This window comes from Gastrolobium bilobum, unplaced genomic scaffold (assembly GCF_033153095.1).
Source record: "Gastrolobium bilobum isolate Gb01-03AN ecotype WA unplaced genomic scaffold, APGP_CSIRO_Gbil_v1 utg19911, whole genome shotgun sequence".
Lineage (NCBI taxonomy): Eukaryota > Viridiplantae > Streptophyta > Magnoliopsida > Fabales > Fabaceae > Gastrolobium > Gastrolobium bilobum.
This window is the reverse complement of record NW_026898798.1, coordinates 514853-534929: the sequence shown is the minus strand read 5'-3', so window position 1 is coordinate 534929 and position 20077 is coordinate 514853. Positions and strand designations below refer to the sequence as shown.

At 32.9% G+C, this 20077-nt stretch overlaps 4 protein-coding genes across 4 annotated transcripts; 1 reads left to right on the top strand and 3 right to left on the bottom strand.

The window, feature by feature from the left end:
• Positions 1 to 2291: 2291 nt before the first annotated feature.
• LOC133284198 (bidirectional sugar transporter N3-like) lies at positions 2292 to 4452 on the top strand. Its single transcript, XM_061481186.1, has 6 exons — positions 2292 to 2343; positions 2970 to 3006; positions 3143 to 3353; positions 3521 to 3682; positions 3824 to 3943; positions 4222 to 4452. Exons 1-6 carry the CDS (start codon positions 2292 to 2294, stop codon positions 4450 to 4452), a joined length of 813 nt encoding a protein of 270 aa, XP_061337170.1.
• A 3533-nt stretch (positions 4453 to 7985) lies between these two features.
• Positions 7986 to 9317, bottom strand: LOC133284197 (stemmadenine O-acetyltransferase-like). Its single transcript, XM_061481185.1, has one exon. It carries the CDS (start codon positions 9315 to 9317, stop codon positions 7986 to 7988), a length of 1332 nt encoding a protein of 443 aa, XP_061337169.1.
• A 789-nt stretch (positions 9318 to 10106) lies between these two features.
• On the bottom strand, positions 10107 to 13900 carry LOC133284227 (COP9 signalosome complex subunit 8). The gene is made up of 6 exons (XM_061481223.1): positions 13803 to 13900; positions 13610 to 13719; positions 13449 to 13528; positions 13041 to 13222; positions 11947 to 12054; positions 10107 to 10461 (listed from the first exon to the last, which is right to left on the bottom strand). Exons 2-6 carry the CDS (start codon positions 13691 to 13693, stop codon positions 10322 to 10324), a joined length of 594 nt encoding a protein of 197 aa, XP_061337207.1. The 5' UTR covers positions 13694 to 13719; positions 13803 to 13900; the 3' UTR covers positions 10107 to 10321.
• A 1441-nt stretch (positions 13901 to 15341) lies between these two features.
• Positions 15342 to 19265, bottom strand: LOC133284237 (uncharacterized). Its single transcript, XM_061481234.1, has 2 exons — positions 18430 to 19265; positions 15342 to 15776 (listed from the first exon to the last, which is right to left on the bottom strand). Exons 1-2 carry the CDS (start codon positions 19123 to 19125, stop codon positions 15690 to 15692), a joined length of 783 nt encoding a protein of 260 aa, XP_061337218.1. The 5' UTR covers positions 19126 to 19265; the 3' UTR covers positions 15342 to 15689.
• Positions 19266 to 20077: the final 812 nt, after the last annotated feature.

Below are 20077 nucleotides of genomic sequence, written 5' to 3'. Positions count from 1 at the left end.
TAGTTGATTCAAAAAACTCCACAAAACAAGTTACAACTTGACGTGGACGTACATGAAAAAAGAAGAAATAATAATAAATAACATTGATGGAGGTTCTTATTTTGTGCTACTCCTACCTTTTGCATAACTGCAAGAAATGGAAGGCTTGATTGAAGAGGGGGGAAAAGTGAGATACCTTTGGCACACGAAAAAACTTTGATGTGCACACATAAACAGCTAGCTCACACTTGCACCGATACAAGATATAACACGACACCTCGATACGTTAAATATAAAAAATGTCAGATTTTTACATATTACGTTTTGATATTAAACAGTATTTTTAATTTATGTAGTGTATATTATATTTAATATTTAATAATTTAACAAAAAATGAGCTAAACTTATAATACCCACCAATTTTACAAGGTAACATAAGATATCACAAATATTTATATTAAACTCAACAAAATAATAATAATAATAATCCAACAAATCTAATAGTTAGAACTAAAAACGCAACGCAATATAGCCTTTGAACCCTTTTTGAGTCTCTGCTATTAGGGGTGTTCATCAACCGATTCAAACCGCGGTGACCGAACTGAAAAATTGAAAACCAAATTTACCAAAAATTGAAAAATCGAAAATCGAAAAAAAAACCCGCAAAATTTAATTGGATTGGATCCATTTTTAGATTGGTGGGTGAAAACTGATTCAATCCAAACCGATCCAATGATTCCTCAACCTTACTATCTACCTACTTGGGCCTTTCCCAATCATAGCCCAAAAATCATATAGCAAAATTCTAAATCCAAGACCCATTAACTCATCATGTTGGAGAAAGTGGGTTGTATTTGATCTATGTTATACTTTTTTGTTTTTGATAAGATACATAATATACTTTTATTATATGAGTTATTGTTGTACAACATCTCATCTATAGGATGAAAATTTGGATTACTTAGTATTTCATCAACCATATTATAAATTTTTTGTTAGAAGTAAAAGATGGTAATTCAATTTTTTGTTGTACAATGCTTTTACTAGATTGCACAATAATCATCATACAAACTTTACAAAGTCGATATATAAAAAGATATATTATTTGCACAATAATCATCACACAAATACTAGGCTTTTCAAAAAATCGAAAACCGATCCAATCCAAACCAAATAAAATTAGATTGAATGGGATCAGATTTGAAAAATAATTCAAACCGAATGGATGATTACATAATTAAACCGAAAGGATTGAATCAGATGATTTTTGCTTCCAAAACCGATCTAATCCAAACAATAAACACCCTATTTGCTGTGCATGTTGGAGTGTCAAGAAATATCGGACACAACACGTCAAATTTTTTGAAGGTTGGATGCATGATATGATAGGCTCACACTACGAGACAATGGAATAACAAAACGAAAGAGAAAGTGTGTCACATACGAAGAGATGAGAGAGGTGAAATTATGACAACAGAGCTGACGCAGCGAGGCATGTTTGGTTCGGTGTTGATCACTGAAAAACGGCCTAAGGGGCTTGTTGGGAAAGGTTTCACGTGAATTTATCCCTACCGCTATCTCTAGTCGATACCTTTAACGCCTTCCCCATATTTCAGTAACCTAAAAAAATCATTCCAAGTTATAGAATGACGAGAGTTAGAGTTGCCTTCTTTCTGTAGCCTAGCTAGCTAGTGCATTCTTTGTAATCATATATCACACCAATCATGCACATGGTTTCAAGTAACATTAGAATGCCACTAGAGATCAAGGACCAATATGTCATTCTAGAAATCCTCTGAATTCTTATATGCATTGAGTATATCATACACAACCATTCACATGCCACGCATTCTTATCTTATAAACTCGATGCATTTAAAATTTTTACATAGGTCTCAATTTTTGTCACGTACGTACATAATTGAAATGCAAGACATTCCTGACTTGGCAAGGCAAATGGTGCTGTGGTACGTTACCTACTAAAAAAGATTAATCCCTCAATGAATCATGGATGACTTTTTATGCATTATTGGCACATCTCCCTCTCATTAATAATAAATATACTTAACTTTTTTTGCTATTTTTCTGTTTTGGGTTGCTTTATTTTTGTTTTCTTTCCCATTTTTGTTATTTTTTTCTTCATCTACGTTTGTATATATATATAGCATAAGTTGCTAGATGATTACACATCCTCATTCAGTGACTGCACGAGATTGAGGGGGTTGATTTGGAAGAAACCCAGCTAAGGTTTCCTCACAACCCCTAATCCTTGTGCTTTTGCTCAAAATCTGAAGAGGAAGACGAAGATAGAGCATGGCTATCATGGGCAGCCATAGTCCTTTGGCTTTTGCATTTGGAATTCTAGGTAACACATTTTGGTCATCATCATCGCTATCTTTCAGTTCATGAAAATTTTTCCTTCTTTCTTCCTTTTTCATTTTTTTCTTCTTCTTGTTTCTTGGTTCTTGTTCAGTTACTCAAATATTATATCAGTTTACTTAAAGTTCTTTAAGCAAATGTACTTAAAGTTTTCTCTTTCAATCACCACCTTACGCGCAAGACTCTTGGGGCTTGAAGCGTGAATATTGCACATGCTCATTTTTTTGTTCTATCTTGTATTAACTTAGTTCTATTAAAAATTGAGAGTGGTGAATATCAAACTTATGATCCCGTGGTCACCTTATTCTTATACCATGATAAATAATTATCTCACATAAAAGCTTAAGTTTGCAAGTCACTAGTCTTTTTCAATGATGTCTTTAAATGATTTTATATTTTATATCTATAACAAATTTTTTCCTTCTTTTGGAAGTGGTGAATGGGCTAACCCCACTGTTATAAATCATATTAAGTTATAGGTCGATCACAAATCCCGACTTAAAAGTTGTTCAGAAACTCATTTTTTTAGTCATGAAGCATACTGAATATTGTAACTGCTCTCTACATTTGCTTTTCTAAAGCCAACGAATTAACATATTCTCCTTTGAATAGGTAACATCATTTCCTTCTTGGTGTTCTTGGCTCCACTGTAAGTATATTATCTATACTAACTAATTGTTACTTCCATCTAATTAATGAATGTGTGACCAATATTAATGTCAATTTAATTTGATTATTACCTATATATAATACACGATTTTTTTTCCCTTTACTTTGAATTGCAGGCCAACGTTTTACAGTATATACAAAAAGAAGTCCACAGAAGGATTTCAATCATTGCCTTACCTGGTGGCATTATTCAGTTGTGTGCTTTGGTTATACTACGCGTTGGTCAAAAAAGATGCCTTACTCCTTATTACAATTAATTCATCTGGATGTGTCATTGAGATCATTTACATCATCGTGTACCTAATCTATGCTCCCAAGAATGCCAGGGTACTATATAAATTCTAACTTCTCATTAAATCATCAAATCTATGCATTGATAACAATTGATTAAAATTGAAAATATAGATATATCCATATATGTAACGTTTATATATATATATATATATATATATATATATATATATATATATATATACCAAACTATTTAATTGCAGATCTTAACCATTAAACTATTTATGGCGATGAACGTGGCTTCCTTTGCCCTGATCCTCTTCGTCACACAATTTGCTCTATATGGTTCCCTCCGTGTCAAAGTCCTTGGATGGATTTGTGTCAGCATTTCAGTGAGTGTCTTTGCAGCACCTCTAAGCATTGTGGTAAGTCAAAATTTCAATTCAATTAATAAATTAAATGCTTTTTAATTAAGTGTTGGCATTCCTATGATATCTATGGAATTAATCCATGTGTCACTCACGTACTCTTCACTTCATGATTAATTATTTGTTGATTTACTACAGGCACAGGTTATTCGAACAAAGAGTGTACAGTTTATGCCCTTCAATTTGTCATTTTTCCTCACATTGAGTGCCATAATGTGGTTTACCTATGGTCTCTTGCTCAAGGACATATGCATTGCTGTTAGTATCTATTATTATTATATTGAGTTGGTTGAATATGAAAGTAAACTTCGTCAATTAATAATAGAGATCTATTAATCTCATGTTGCATGAGATAATTATCTCATGCAACAGAGATAAAATTGTGGGGTCTATTACTTTTTCAAAAAAATAAAATAATGGATCCTACTATTTTATCTCTCTTGCATGAGATAATTATCTCATGCAACATGAGATAATTATTTCCCTTAATAATAATAATAATAATCAACTGTTAATGCATTTTCCATTTTCTGCAGATCCCAAATGTGCTGGGTTTTGCTCTGGGGCTACTTCAGATGCTGCTATATGCCTTTTACAGGAATGGTGGAGTTAAAAAGGAGGTTGTTACAGAGGAGAAGGAGCAAGTAATTGATCAACCAATGAAAAACATTAACATTGTTGTTGTGAAGCCGTTGGGAACTAGTGAAATATTCCCAATCCCAGTGAATGCCAACGTTGTTGTTGAGGAACTTAATCAATATGTTTAGGAGCTTAATTAATTAATTAATATGTAATACTCTGTTAAACTTCTTTTTCGCAATTATATTATTTTCTATAAAATAAAAAGACCACCAATAACTATTTTTTAATTACACGAAAAGAACCTTTATATTATTACAAAAAAAAAAAAAAAAAAGAACCTTTATATATATGTGAAACATAACATACAGACACTGTCACACACACATGATAACACAAGAAGTAAATGACATGTATCGTTGGAAAAAGATTCATGAACACAATTCAGACTTCATCAACGCCCTGAAATAAAGCAAACATTTTTGTCGTTGCTAACGCGTGTTTATAATGGTAGCATAGCTACTTGCCGCGGTTGCCACCCAAAATATGGATTGTGCAAGAAAAAGATAAAGGTGTTTCCGCCGATAATGCGGTTCTTCTTCTGCTTTAATTTTTAATATCATTTCATGGCTAATCAACTACAACGGTTCACATTTTGTGACAAGAAGGTTATGATCATAAACGTTAAAATGATGCTACCATTTAGTCTAAAATAAAATTCCAATCAGCTAGGTATATTGATATATAGCCTTATCTCAATTATCCACTCCTACATATAACAAAATTGAGTTTCTCACACCGTGAGAGGGAAATAATTTCTTGTTTACTAAAAAATTACGCACATTAACCTGCTAAGCGCTAAGGCATTGTTTTTGTCTTCTTTGTTTTACTCTTAATATTTCCATCAGCCCAATTATAATTGGGTTTCGATTATGAGTGTAAATAGATTAGGTTAAGCGTTGACTTAAATAGCTGAGACTTGCATAAAATATTTTAGGCCTAATTTAACTAGTTAGCCTTATATATGCCCGCCTGACCTATATTTAAACATATTAAACATTTAATAATTAAAATAATTAAAATAATATTATTTTATTAATCAAAATTATTAAAATAATAATTTTATTTATTTTATTTAAAATAAATAATATGATATAGGCTTACCTGTAAATTTAGGCTCGATATGTAAAAAAAAATCTATGATTTATTTTTTAAATAGGCTTTTTAAAAAGTCTAGACTTACTCTTCGATTATATTTAATGGGGCATGTTATATTTACAAATTTTTTTGTTTACAAACTACACTATCTTCTCTCGGGAGAATACTCATTACACTATGTTCTTCCGGAAGAACATAATGTAATTTGTAAAAAATTTCAAAAAAAATTTGTAAACGGATCATTCCCCATATTTAATAGGTCAAATCTGATGTAATATAGTCTAAGTCATCTGTCAACTTAATCCATTTACACACCTACTCACAACCATCTGGCTTCCCCTTTCTCCCAAATCGCTCAACTATCTCATGGTTTCATCAAAACCTTCCAAAAGAAAAGTAAAACTCCGAGTAGTGGTATTACCAATTTATACATAATTGACGTCACAACGAAAATGGAAATTCAACACTTGAATTTGAGTTTCGGGTTTCGTGGCCGATTATGTAGACACCGCTTGGTTATATCCCCAGCAAAAGAAATTAAAAAAGTAACCGCATAGAGCATCATCACTAAACGACATTTTGCTTTGCTACATAGTACATGCCATGGAGTTCACAATTTGGCACATACAATACAAACACCGTATTTTAGCCGTGAAGGCAAATCGAAGCTTAATGCATACATTCAACACAGAATGAATATTTTATATATATATATATATATATATATATATATATATATATATATATATATATATATATATATGAAGTAGGATCTTTTGACACCGGTGTCAAATTTAAAGTTTGACACCTAATTTGATAGCCGTTAGATTAAAAAAGATCAACGGTGTCACATGCTTACAAATCAGAGTCATTGATTTTTTTGATCTAACGGCTATAAGATGAGGTGTCAAATTTAAAATTTGACACCAGTGTCAAAGGATCATACCTCTCTCTCTATATATATATATATATATATATATATATATATATATATATATATATATATATATATATATATATATATGCCAACTTATGCATATTCTGTGTTAAGAAGCAATGAATTAAATTAAAGGTTTAATTTTGGCAACCCCTGTTACTATAAAAAAATTATTACCTAATGATTTCTTGTCATATTATGTAATTGAATTTAATAAGTTGAAGTTTAAACCAAAAGATCATTATGGAACAATGGTATATCAAATAAACTAAAATCTCATTAATACAGGTTTGAATTTTATTGTTCATTATTTTTAAAAAAAATTCCAATTATTTTTACACTTTAATTTATAATAAATTTTATTATAAATATATTCAATTAATCTTTTAAAAATATAGATGACACCTGTTTGAAACTTAAATAAAATATTTCTAACATTAAATTTTAAAATAATATTAATTTAGCTTTTAAAAGATAAAATGATGATTTTATTATCATTAAAAGAACAATTCAATGTTTACTTTATATAAGATTAATGTGTCTTATAATTTTATCTCGTACACATACATAAAAGTATGTGGGATCATGTGAATAGAAGATACACATTTTAATGTGTGTAGGAGATAATTTTATCTCTTATAACATGAAAAATATAAATCTTTACAATATATATATATATATATATATATATATATATATATATATATATACTCACTTTATTTTTAGATTTGAAAAATTATTTTTAATTTAAAATTTATAGTTCACAACTTTTTTATATTATTTTATATTTTCATTTGGTTAAAATTTTATATTCACAACTTTCTAAAAAATATGGCTATATTGCTTTTTTAATTAATTATTAAAAAAATAAGAAAAGGTAAAATAAATTAATTTTTTCTCTTATTTTAATAAAAGTTATAGTTATCCTTCTTTCGTGCAAAGAAGCTTTAGGATAAATTATTATTTTATATAAATTTTTAAAATACCTTTATATATAAAAAAGAAAAAGAAATACAAAAGTGAACATATTGAAAGACTATTTTTATTTTCTGTATAACCAATCACGGAAAAATCAAACAAATTGTAGTGACCCTTTTCTTTATTTTATTTTCTGTTTAAAAGAAAGATTATTTCTCATTGTTACACATTAATTCAAATTTTTGATTTACTTTAGAACTAGCTAGCGGTGTAGTGTATCGGTTTCTTGTGTGCATTAATCAATCAATCAAAGTTGAGTGTAAGCTTGGAATACTAAACCAACAATATCAGAGGTAAAATTAATTATCCCAAGTTTCTTGGGAGAGTTTGACAAGTTATGCAGAATATATATATATTTTGTTTACTTACTTCATTGACACAAGTATACAATGAAATTTATCGTATAATACTACAAACACATCAAGTGGAAATATATGGAAAACAATATAACTTTGACCAAAAAAAAAAACCTTGAATTTAAGTTTTGCTTTTAGTCATTTAATGGGAAGTTAATCATAGTAAATTTTAAACTCAACCATTGTATACTTATAATCTTAAAATAATACAAACACTTACTCCCCTAAATTTTACACAATAAAGAAAAACAAAACATATATAATTAATAATTGATTGATTGAGAAGTTCATCTTACAAAACACTAGGATTAAGCATAGCATAACGTAGGAGCTGGTGATCTTGTTCAAATAAAAGCATCTCTTTGAAATCAAGAGTCACAAAAGCTTCAACTCCACCATCCTTAGTATCCATCAAGGCAATTGTATTACTCCCAAACTTATTCACACTTGACATCCACACAGGCTTCCCCCACCCAAAATCAGTTTCAAGCAATGGAAACTTACACCAACTTGAACACTTATAAACCACACTTGTATTTGTATTGTCCTTCTTCTTCAAAATTTCACCCCTTTCTTTCAAAGTCTCCATCACCACACCAAATGCACCTTCCTCTTTGAACTTCTCTGCCTTTCTATCAAGAAACTCCCTCATACCCTTCCTCATCCTCTTCACCAACTCATGCAACTCCACGTGGCTATCCTCCTCCACCGTCACCGCGAATGGCCACACGAAGTTCCCGACAGCGGTGTCCGGAACTGGCGGGTCCATCCGGGGACGGAGGTTCACGGCTTGGAACAAAGCCGAAGGCTTAAACGACGTCGTTTTGGAACTAGAAGCTGACAAAGCACATTTCCAAATGAGGGCGAGCACCACCTCCACCCTCGACGGATAAAACATCGTGCCTTCATCGAGTGCGGTTTTGACTCTGTCCTTGAGCTCTTCAACCTTGGACGCGACGAAAACGAACCTTCTGGTTGTGAACTTCTCGGAGCTAACGGTGTTTACAGAAGCTGACATGCCGGGAATATCTCTAGGAGGAAAGAGAGTTGCACCGGTGGCCAGTTCAGGAACCACCGTTTCGGTGGCACCGTCACACGCGGCGGTCCAGGTTTTGAGGAGTGTGATCAAGGCTGCTATATCGGCGATCTTGTGGGTGAGGGAGATGCTTAGGGCGGTGCCACCGCAACGGAACAAGGTGAAGCGGACGAGGAGCATGGAACCGTTCGACATTGTCATGGTTTCGTTGTCGGTGGTGGGGAGGAAGCATTCGAGTGTGTCGAAATCTGGGTTGACGAGGATGTCGGAGAGAGAGGTTTCGGTTTGAGCTTCGATGAAAAAGGCACCTTCGTCATTGCAATGAATGGTGGAGGCATCTTTGAGGCGTCCTGCAAAAGGGTAGAAAAGGGTTAACGTTTGGGAGAGGGAATTTTGAAGAAGTTGGGATTTGGTGGAGAATGATTCAGAAGCATGATTGTAAGGGTAGAAGAGGGTCATGTTGCCATGAATATTAGGGGAAAGCTGGTCTAGTAGAGACAGTTTGAAGGTTTTAAGGTGTGGAGGAGTTGATGTTGAAGGTTTGATGCATTTTCTGCTTTTGATCTCAAATTCTATCTTCCGACTCATTTTGTTTCTTCCTTTCTTCTTCTGCTTATTCTCTCTACTTCCCTTTTTCTTTGTTTCATTTACCCACGATACTCTTACCTTTATATAATACCCATATATGCAAAGCACAGCTATATTGAATTATTAATTTTACTTCATTTTTTTTCAGCGGTGGCAGTATATACATTTATATTGCTGGACAACTTGGGAACGCAACCTTTTGTCCTTTTTAAAATGTAGGTTAACTGGTTTAAGTTTCCCATTTTTATTGACTTTGTAAGTCAGTTAGCGATTAAAAATGTTGCTTGCTCTTACTCGACCACAATTAATAATATTTGTCCTAATCGATCCAATGGTTAGTATACAATTCAAATTCTTTTTTTTTCATGATATCTATATCACATATTTTCAAGTTAGCAACAAACCATTTAAAATTGTCTAGGTGAGAATATGTGTACGAGCTCCAACTCTTATAGGCATGTAAAACTGACTCCATCCATCCGGTACAGGGAGGGTTAAAAAAGTTGTCCAACCTTGCGTACTTTCTTGATTATGTCTCACGTATGAGCAAAACTAAAGAATAACATAACGAGCCATCATGAAATATAACATGCAAGCATGACCCACGTGGTTTCATTTTTTGACTTACTATATGTTATCTCACATATAACGTAGTCAAACTAATGACAAAATATTCTGTACACTAAGAATATTACTCACACTTGGTTTCTCCTCAAGCAATTCTGATATGCAAATTTATAACTGTTCCACTATCATATAAGAGAAAGGCATGTTGAATAACAACTAAGGATAAACGAGATGTAGATTTCAGCTAACCAGTGCTCAAGTTCAAACATAAGATCAGCCTTGTTCTTCATAATTATCAACAGGATATAACATTCACGCACCTTCAAGAGCACACAACATGTGATTGATCAATTTGAAAAGTTTATTAAAACGTCTATTTTCCCACTTTTTTAGGGGGGGCAGGGGTTAACATCTATTTCTTCACAAGACTAAAAGCTTCAATGTTCAAGATGGAAGACATATTCTGTCAACCGCTGCAATTTACTAGGATCTAGTTTCTGCTCTATCACGATAGGTTGCTTCTTCACAGTAAGCATTTGAGATGCAGGATCCACAGTCCAACCTTGCTGCAGCACATCTACAATTATACAACCAAAAATTGTCAGAAGTAATAAGAGAGGGAGGAGGAGATGGTTTATAGAATTTTGTGCATGTTTGTTTATAGTACAGTTCAAAATTTGTGAAAATAATCGCTCTTTTTTTTTTTTTTTTAAAGCTCTCTCAAAAAGCTGTTAAAAAAAAACTTTTTTACCTCAAAATAAACTAATTCCAAACACGTACTTAATCCTTAAGGATCTTTTGAAAGCCAGCCAAAACAAGATCACACCATTGGAAGATGCAATTTTATAGATAACTCATTGTTTATGATAAGGAAATTGTCATGACCACCCTTAGTCCAAATTCACCATCAAAGGTTAGTTGTCTTTTCTTGGGCTTCAAATATAATATTGAGTAGTTTCTATATTTCCCAAACCAAGTACAAAATGTAATCAATATCCAATTTCTAAGGCTTCTAGGAGAGGGAAAAGTTCAAATTGACAACATATGATAATGACACAAAGTTCCAATCTTTCATTAATTCATTCTTTCTTTCCTTTTAGCTCCCTGCATTCCTTTTCCACTCCAATATTTTTGAGTGCTGTAACTGCTGTTCAATAGACTGCTTGCTTCCCCCTGACTGCCTTCTTAATTGACAAACCTAAATTTCATCCCTATTTCTTCCCTTTACTACCATCATTCCCGGTGTAAATTTCTCAAGTCTTAAAATTTCAAGAAACAGTTAGCCTCAAATTCAGCCATTGCTCTATATCAGAAACAAAATATTTCCATTCCATTGATCATAAATCATCATTAGACCAAATATAAATCTTTTTAATTCCAAACCCTAGCATAGCCACCAGAGGCAGACTCAAACAATTATCAATTTTAACCATTTAAAGATAGAAAATTTTATTGAGAGACTATAATAATGTAGATGCAGCACAGACAACACTAAAAAACAGGACTTTAACCTATATGTGCACAACTTTAACCACTGATTACATAACACATAATATGATAAACCCTAGAGGATACTTTTATTGGCCATCCCATTAACAAGCATACCATTTTGAAGAGTTACACTAAAGTGCATGCAAGAAAAGGCTTATATGCAGATATTTTTGCCAGGGGTAACAGGAAAAGGATGAGAGAGAGAGAGATGCAATCCTTTTTTACTAAACACTCATAAAATGTGTCTCTGGGTCCTCCTTTTGCAGTCAACATTTAAGTGCAAGATTCTGAAGAGTTTATTCAGTCCATGGGTCCTCAAGAAAGGATTAGGAGCAGGGATTAGATTTATATGCTTCATCTTTTCAAGCAGAAATAATGCTTATTTGTAGACTGCATTTACGTATCCATGATGTATGCAAATCATGGCCACATAAAATAAAAACACTATTTGCCTGTGGATGTTTGTTTAAGATCAGATCAACCGATCACATTGGTTCTGAACCAAGAGGCACTAAGACATAAGAAATAGATATGCAATGTTTAATTCAAACATGATCACAAAAATACTCACAACTTGTAGCATCATCCTCATTCATCCCCAGAAATAAAGCAGCATCTTGAATGCTTATTGTAGAATAAGCAGAGAGAAGCAGCTGAAACATCTTCTTTGTGTAAAGTTCTGGAAACAGTTTATTGGTAGTTACGTAAATGTTAACATTTTTACAGTGCTAAAAATCCTTGAAAAAAATATAGATGCAAAAGATTTTTGAACTCAAACTATTAAGGAGAGCAGTCCAAAACCAAGAAACATATGTAAATAAAAAATTACAGAAGTTACTGTGGAAGTGGCACATTACTATATTTTATGCAAGCCCTGATATCCATGGCACCTTTATCTGCAGTACATGTTGGCCCAAGAAATTACACTATTCATATACACATTTTCTTATTATATGTAAAGGGAAAGTGAAGTCCTGTCAAAAACAGGTTTTTAATCACTGATCTTCCAAGTTTAGAGTATAATACATTTTTTCCCATCAAACTTATTTTAAGGTTAGCCAATTGCTTTCTATCATAACATACTAAGGCAAGCTGGCAAGTTGTAGCTAGCCTATCACTATATATATGGCATCAAACCAATAATACTTAATATAGATTAAAAGATTAGTACATCCACTCTTTACTGATTCATCCACACAGAAATGACTGAAGTAGTTTCAGGGAAACATAGAGAGTCTACTATCAACATTCAACAAGGTAACATTTTGATTTAAGAGCAACATATATAGTCTCAGCAATTCCAAAAAATTGATAAACATGTAGGCTTTAGATGCACGAAGATATTCAAAGTGAATAGAATCATCATGCCTGAAGATACAAGAGTTTGTACAGAACTTACGTAAACTCTGTTTTTATTTTATTTTTATATATAACCTGGAGGTATCCTCACTCAACCTCCTCCAACCACCTTGTCCTTGCAGTACGACCCTAAGGCTAGCTTTTCATTGAAACATAGGGTGCATTGGCAAAGAATTCCAAGAATTTGCTTTGGCAAAGGTTTGAAAACCCTTGGGCACTCAGTTGCCAACTAAGCTACCCTTTGGGGTTAGGGTTATGTAAACTCTATTTAAAAAAGAAAAACAGAACAAAATCTTAAAAGCTTGCCTGAGAAAGCAGTGACTAGGCCTTGGAGTTCCTGACTCCAATCAAACCCACGGATTGCCTCATGCACTCCAGCATAGTCACGTAACCACAACCGCTGACCAATTTTCCATGCTGCAGTCACTTCAGGCTGGCTTTCTTTGATTGAACTAGGTATTGATTTCCAGAGAAAACGAGCACTGTTGCTGCAATATGAGAGACGACAACAGCAAACATGACAACACAACCTAAAAAAAAAAACATTGGAAAACAAAACCAACCCCCAAAATTGCTACAAAAAAACTATCAAACGTAAAAACAGGAATTATCTCAGTACCAATATATATGTCAATGAAAGAGTAAACTACAAAATATTGCAACCCCCAAAACCAATGACGGAAGACATAAACCCTAAGTGAGTGAGGAAGATACATGTCGTGAACATAAATGTGAGAGAGAAGATGAATGGCGTAGGGCCAGTCGTCCTGATAAGAAATGCCGTCGGCTGCAACCTGAGTGAGGATCAAATAAGAGAAGAGACATAAACCCTAAGGAACCGAACCACAATGGAATGGATCCAATGAAATAACTACCTGAAGCATGAGGTTTTCGCACACATCTGCAACCTTGTCGTACGATTTCGATGCCAACGCTGTTGTCACCGTCGTGAAATCCATCACTCTCTAACCTTCCTCTCAGATCCCTGTAATAAACAAACAATGAAATAAAAAAATAAAAAGAAAAGTAATAATTAAAATCCAAACACGCCATTGCCGTAGCCGTTACCTCGATTCGAAGTGATGACGGAGGAAACAAACTCGGCTTCTTCTCCGAGTGAGGTCCTAATATCTATCCTTCATCATAACGACGTCGTTGTTTTTTACACACATAATATAAGTTTGTTGAAAAAGAAAGCAGTATTATTAGCATTAGGTGTGTGAGAGGCCCAATCGCATAATGGTTGGAGTTGGACCCTTGCCACTAATTTGCCTTGCCGCTATCTACAAGGTTTTATTAATATCATATTAAAGAAGATAAATTATCTCATATCATAGAGATAAATTTGTGAATTCTACCATCTGAAAAATAAAAAGATAAAAAGATGACACAGTTATTGAAGAGTGTGTAGGAGAGGAAGTTATCACATGTAACATTAGGATAGTTTTTCCCTATCTATAATCAAGTGGAACATTACTTTCACAAAATTAAAATCTTTAAAATAATAATTACTTTAAAATAAATGGAACATAAATTCATTCAACTGCAATTATAAATTGAGTTTTATACATATCATGTTGGATGACATTCTTAGTGTGATGTTACTCTCACATGACAAATCGGACTCACCTTGTTTTCTTTTTTCTTTTTTCTTTTTGAGTGGGACTCACATCAAATATATTAAAGTAACATGAAACTAAAAATGTCCTACAACATAACACGTATAAAACCCTTATAAATTTGACGAAACAAACCATGTTTAATGTCTATTGGAAATTTTATGAAACGCATTATTTTGCTTTGAGTAATGCATCCATAATTTTCTTTTCTTTTCCTTTTTCACGGTAAACCTTTCTCGTCCAAAACTTCGATATAAGAATCGTTTTAATGGCGTACAATTATACGTATAGAGGAAATTAACCAAAATAGAAGTAGCGTTTAGTTTGATATACCTTGCCTTGTATAATAACTTGAAATTAACCAATGGAAGACATCATGTTAATCTACAATTTATCTTTTTAAGAGTGAGACAATTTCTGTACAAAATCTTTCTCATTTTGTGATACCTTTCTTATGAGCTTTTATATCAGATTAATTTAATATTTTTCTCTTCAACTAGTAATACATTATAAAAAAAACAATCCTCAATTTCTTAAATTAATGCTTAAATTTCTTTAAACAATATTAAGCATAGTAAAATATTTAAAAATCACTATTACAACAATCTTATATCAACTAAACCAATCTTAAAGTTTCTTTAAAATAAAAAAAATTCAAACACGTGTTTTTTAATATTTTAACTTAATTTCATATTACTAGTAAAATAATATCCAATCAATTAAACTAATATTCATTGAATTTTTAAATTTAGATTTTAATTATATTTCAAAAACTCGTGCAATCCAAGATTCAAAAATTATTTTCTTTCCTCAGAAGGGCTCTTCATATTCACTTTAAAATGAAAGAAATAGTTCCTAAGATAGATCTTAATAAAATGGGCAAACATGCACGTTCCTAAAGAAAAAAAAAGTTGTGAAAAAGAGTAGAAGGGGAGGGAAGGAAAAGGGAGAGAGCAAATTAACAAAAGCACATTAGATGCCTCTCCCACTCATTGGATTTACTTTACAGTTTACACGTTGTTCCGCAGATTTTTGCCTTCCAAGTGAAGTAACCAATTAAAAAATTTCTGAAAAATTCATGGAGAAAACGTTTAATACTCCAATTTGATATCATCCTTTCCAAAACCTTCTTCCTTGACTTGGCAGTTTAATAATTTCTTGTGACTCCCTTGATAACCATTCTAAATTCGATCTTATACCCCACCCAAATTTTCTCTCACTCTTATCCTTCCTCATTTCTTCCTTAAATTAATTGAAGAAATGAGAGTCAAATGAGAAATTGAGTGGAAAATAAGGACATTGATACAGTCAACAAGAATGATATGACTATCCCTCATTAAACACTCAATCCGTCGAATCCACACTGCTTGTAAGTCAGAGATTGCTTTTTTGGACTGATCGCTATAGCACAATCCACGGAGACCTGTTCAATTGAGTTCATAATCGTTAATCTATTGTTAAAAACGAGCTTAATGGAAACATTGGTTACTATAAAGAAGACTGAAGAAAGAGGAGAAGAAAAAAAAAACAAGTTGGAGTAATTTAGTGTTACTAGTTTATTTTAGCATTTTTTCAAAAAGATTATTAAAAAAATACCAACCATACACTGGCAGTGCACCAAAACACAGTTTCATTGCTTACAATCCAAAAAAGGAGAAGGGGAAGGAAGGAGTTAAAGGGGGAGAGGCATATGCTCACACTAGCAGAATATGGACACAGAAGGATGATCCCACACCCACCCCATGTGCCCCACAAAAAGTGTAGTCACATGCTGAAGACTTTTCTTGGCCTAAAAAGAAAAAAAGAGATGACAGTAGTGTTTGACATTTGCAATCTTCGTTTTTGGTCTATTCTAACATGAATATTAAATTTTGACGAGGGGTGGGTGTGCAGATCAAAATATGTATTAGTTAACTATCAAAATATATATATATATATATATATATATATATATATATATATATATATATATATATATATATATATATATATATATATATATATATACGTATTCGTTTGATCTAACGTTTAACGGTCTAATACCCATCACCCTAGTTGAAACCCAAAAAAATTGCAATCTCCGCATTCACTTTTTTGTAAATAAAAAAAAAAAAAATTAAACAGCAAAAATTTTGGGAGGGAAAAAAAAAAAGCCATCGAGGACAGACATCACAATGAACATTATTGAGCTTCAGCTGGTAGCAAAGGATGTTGATACCATGTTGTAGTGGTTGGTAACAATGTTATTAAAACCGGTCGAACTTCAGTGGGTCACTGATTCAAACAGTGAGTAACTGATTCAACCGCATGACTCGGTAATTATATGTAATTTTACAATTATATTAAAAAATTATAAACATACTCAAATATCTAAAAAAAAAGGATAAAAATTTCAAATAGTTTAATACAAAAAATAATAAATCACATATTATTATCAAATAAAAAATCAAACAAAAATATAATGATCGTGATACGGGACTTTAGGCTCAGAAAAGGACAATTCTAACTATAAATTAATTCAAAATTTTATGCATAGTACGTAATTGAGATAATATTAGTGTTGTAGGTAAATAACTTATGTAAGTCAACAAGCAAAAAATTATTCAAATATGGCTATTATGATTTTTTTTTTTTAAAAAACAAAATTTTGGATTTTTTTTTTTGACCGGGCCGGGTCACCGGTTAACCGACTGAGTCACCAATTTTTATGAAAATCGGCCGAGTCACACCAGTTCTGATGTATGACCGGTCCATTGCTTCAACTAGACCGATTTACCCTGTTCTCATATGAACCGGTCGAATCGGTCCGGTTTTAATTATTACAGTTGGTACTCTGGAATCTGGAGAGACCTAGCAATTTTATCACTTTCTTTGCACTTTCTAATCATTGGTTATTGGCTGAAGTTGGGCCCTACCAATCAATTTTTCCACTCCCAAAATTTTTTGGATCCCGAATTCCCATTCCACCCCCTATTTAGTAAAACATTTTTAAAACAATATGTGAACCCTTGAAATCAAGGATTTCACTGTAGTCATGCCCCCAAAAAATCAAAGAAAAGTCCACAAACGAAGGTGAGAACAATTCCACTAGCCCGCAACAGTGAGGCTATTGGAATGTCTCAACATGGTATCCAGACAAATGTATAAAAGAACGCGAAACAAAAGCACTGAACAGAAACAGATAGTTAATTTTTTAAAATAAAAGCACCGAATTCGATTTTATGGACTAGCAATAATAATTTTAATAACTAACAGAGAAAAGAAATATTTCTGTATGATATGACTCAAATCAGTGAAAACCTATAAAACTTAAAAATAAAATAAAATAAAATTGATAAGACCCAAAAATCCCCCCTTAAAAAATTCTTTTCACACAGAGGCACCATGGTACAGGAGGTACAGAAATAAACCAAAAACCAAAAGGAAGAGGGGCAAAACACAAAAGAGGAAAGGAACACACTGCAAGACGTACCCAAAAATATTTGAATGTGAAAGTGATGAAACGGTAAACTGCAAAAATGTACTAAAAAAAAAGCATCAAATCAGAAGGGATGGGGCGAGTCAAGAAGGTCTTGGATTCTTCAAGATAAATTTTATATAAAATAATAAAAAAAGGTTCTTAAAATATTAATATATTATTTATCCTTTACAAACTAAAACAAAAATAACTTTCGGCACACGTTATCACAGGCAATGTGGTACTGATTGTATTGTACTAAGTATACCAACGACCTCCGCAGCGCACGTTAGCCAGAAAAAATAAAATAAAAAAGACAAAGAAGAGAAGTAAAGAAAAAGCAGAGTGCGACAGAAGGTGGAGCCACCCTCCGCCACACTCATTCTCTCTCTCTCTCTCTATCTGAACAACAACCCATAATCCCATATGAAAATCAAAGTGAAATCCACAACGAAAATTTAAGCTTAATTTGTAAGCAAATGTCAAAATGCGAACTAAGCTAAATGGGGAAAGTTCTACCTCTAAAAATACAAGATTCCAAGAAGACCCAATTTGAAAAAATGAAAAATTGAATCGAAAAACGGAATGCCCATATAAAAAAAAAAAGTGAGAGTAGTACCTGAACACCAGGAGAATCGAAGTTCATGATCCGGATCTTAGCACCAACATCGCCCAAGACTCGAAGCTCGACTCGGTCGTTGAGGGAAGCGTCTCTGATCAAATCGGCGGCATCCGCCTGAAGCAAATTGACCCGATCGACGGCAATGGTGGCCACCACCTGTCTTACGCTGTGAGCTTCTTGGTAGAACCCGGGAACGGAAGCTTTCCCCAACGGGATCCCACGGTACATAACGGTGAACCTGGACTCGCCGTACTTGATCCCCACCTTGTTAGGGTTAACGGCCGTGAAGAGTAGCCGAATGGTGAGTGAGAGTGATGCGGCGGTTCCCGTGACGGTGACGGTTGGGTCGTTGGAGGGTATGATACCCACATACTGAACCCCAACTTGCTGAAGATCGAACTGTGGCTTCTTGGGCTTCACGGCGAGGATGATAATCAGCACCACCGCTAGCACCAGAAGTGCTAGGAATACGAATAGCAGGAAGAGACAGCAACAGCACCCTTTGAATGACGCCGACGAAGACGAACGAGACGGTGTCGTTGGACAGTACGGGCGGTGCTGCTGTTGATGTTGCCGTTGTTGATGGTAACCATTGGAAGAAGGTGGTGCTTGTGGTTGTGGTTGTGGTGGTGGTGCCGGTGGCCTTTGTCTACGCTCGCCGTTTGGTTGTTGTGGGTTATCTCTTGTGGTCATTTCTCTCTCTCTCTCTCACTCTCTGGATTGGGTTTGGTTTCTTCTTCTTCTACTTTGTCTCTGTGTGTGTATTTCTAGCTATTAGAATGTGTTGAGAGAGAGAGAGAGCGAGAGCTCCGATGGAGAGAAAATGGAGATGGGTTTTGATTTGACAACGATTTTTCTTGCTTAAAAGGATAAAATAGTATTAAAAAAGAAAAATTATACTTTCATGTTCCGCGGGATTGTTTTCTCGGATCAAAAAATATGTCTTTCTTTTTTTCTTTTAAATAATATCTGTTATTTTAAATGGTATCATTTTTATTATTTTAGATCCTGTTAATTTCTGTCTATTAACGATTATAATTTATTGGATCAAAATTATTAATTAATTAATAATAAATTTGGCCCATTAAATTTGATCCAATAGATTATAACTGTTGATGAACGAAAATCAATGATTAGGATCTAAAATAATATAAGATTATGTCCTTTAAAAAAGATAGATATTTTTCTTTTTTTATTATTAAATTGATGGACTTTATCTCTTAAGATAAGAGAATTTTTCTTTTTATTACATGAATCAAGTAATTCCTATTAAAAAATTGTACTTAAAGAATTGATTTAAGATTACAATACTCGTTCAAAATTTGACTTGAAAAAAAAAATCATTTGATGAGTTCTATTTTATAAAAATAAAAATAAAGATTATAACTGCTTTTTATTTTTAGAATCAAATTTATTAAATATATATTAGTTGTTTTTATTTTTTGTTTTAATTTTTAATTTCTAAAATATAAAAAATTATATAAGATCAAACAACAGCATCGACACACTCAAATTACCAGAGTGTTTTTTTTTTCTTTTTTAAAGTAACAAATTAGATAAGATCATAAGAACAGGAGTGAATTTTTACTACCATTCAATGCACAATCTTCACTTTCATATATTATTTCTTCTTGCTGTCAGACTT

Excerpts from the sequence above, each read along its gene's own strand:
- LOC133284198 (XM_061481186.1), top strand. The coding sequence starts at position 2,292 with ATGGCTATCATGGGCAGCCATAGTCCTTTGGCTTTTGCATTTGGAATT. Across the intron at positions 3,007-3,142 it reads TTGGTGTTCTTGGCTCCACT|GCCAACGTTTTACAGTATAT; the intron begins GTAAGTATATTA and ends TTTGAATTGCAG. Across the intron at positions 3,944-4,221 it reads TCAAGGACATATGCATTGCT|ATCCCAAATGTGCTGGGTTT; the intron begins GTTAGTATCTAT and ends CATTTTCTGCAG.
- LOC133284197 (XM_061481185.1), bottom strand. The coding sequence starts at position 9,317 with ATGAGTCGGAAGATAGAATTTGAGATCAAAAGCAGAAAATGCATCAAA.
- LOC133284227 (XM_061481223.1), bottom strand. The coding sequence starts at position 13,693 with ATGGATTTCACGACGGTGACAACAGCGTTGGCATCGAAATCGTACGAC. Across the intron at positions 13,529-13,609 it reads GCGAAAACCTCATGCTTCAG|GTTGCAGCCGACGGCATTTC; the intron begins GTAGTTATTTCA and ends ATCCTCACTCAG. Across the intron at positions 10,462-11,946 it reads TGAGGATGATGCTACAAGTT|ATGTGCTGCAGCAAGGTTGG; the intron begins GTGAGTATTTTT and ends GTATAATTGTAG.
- LOC133284237 (XM_061481234.1), bottom strand. The coding sequence starts at position 19,125 with ATGACCACAAGAGATAACCCACAACAACCAAACGGCGAGCGTAGACAA. Across the intron at positions 15,777-18,429 it reads TCGATTCTCCTGGTGTTCAG|GTCTCCGTGGATTGTGCTAT; the intron begins GTACTACTCTCA and ends TCAATTGAACAG.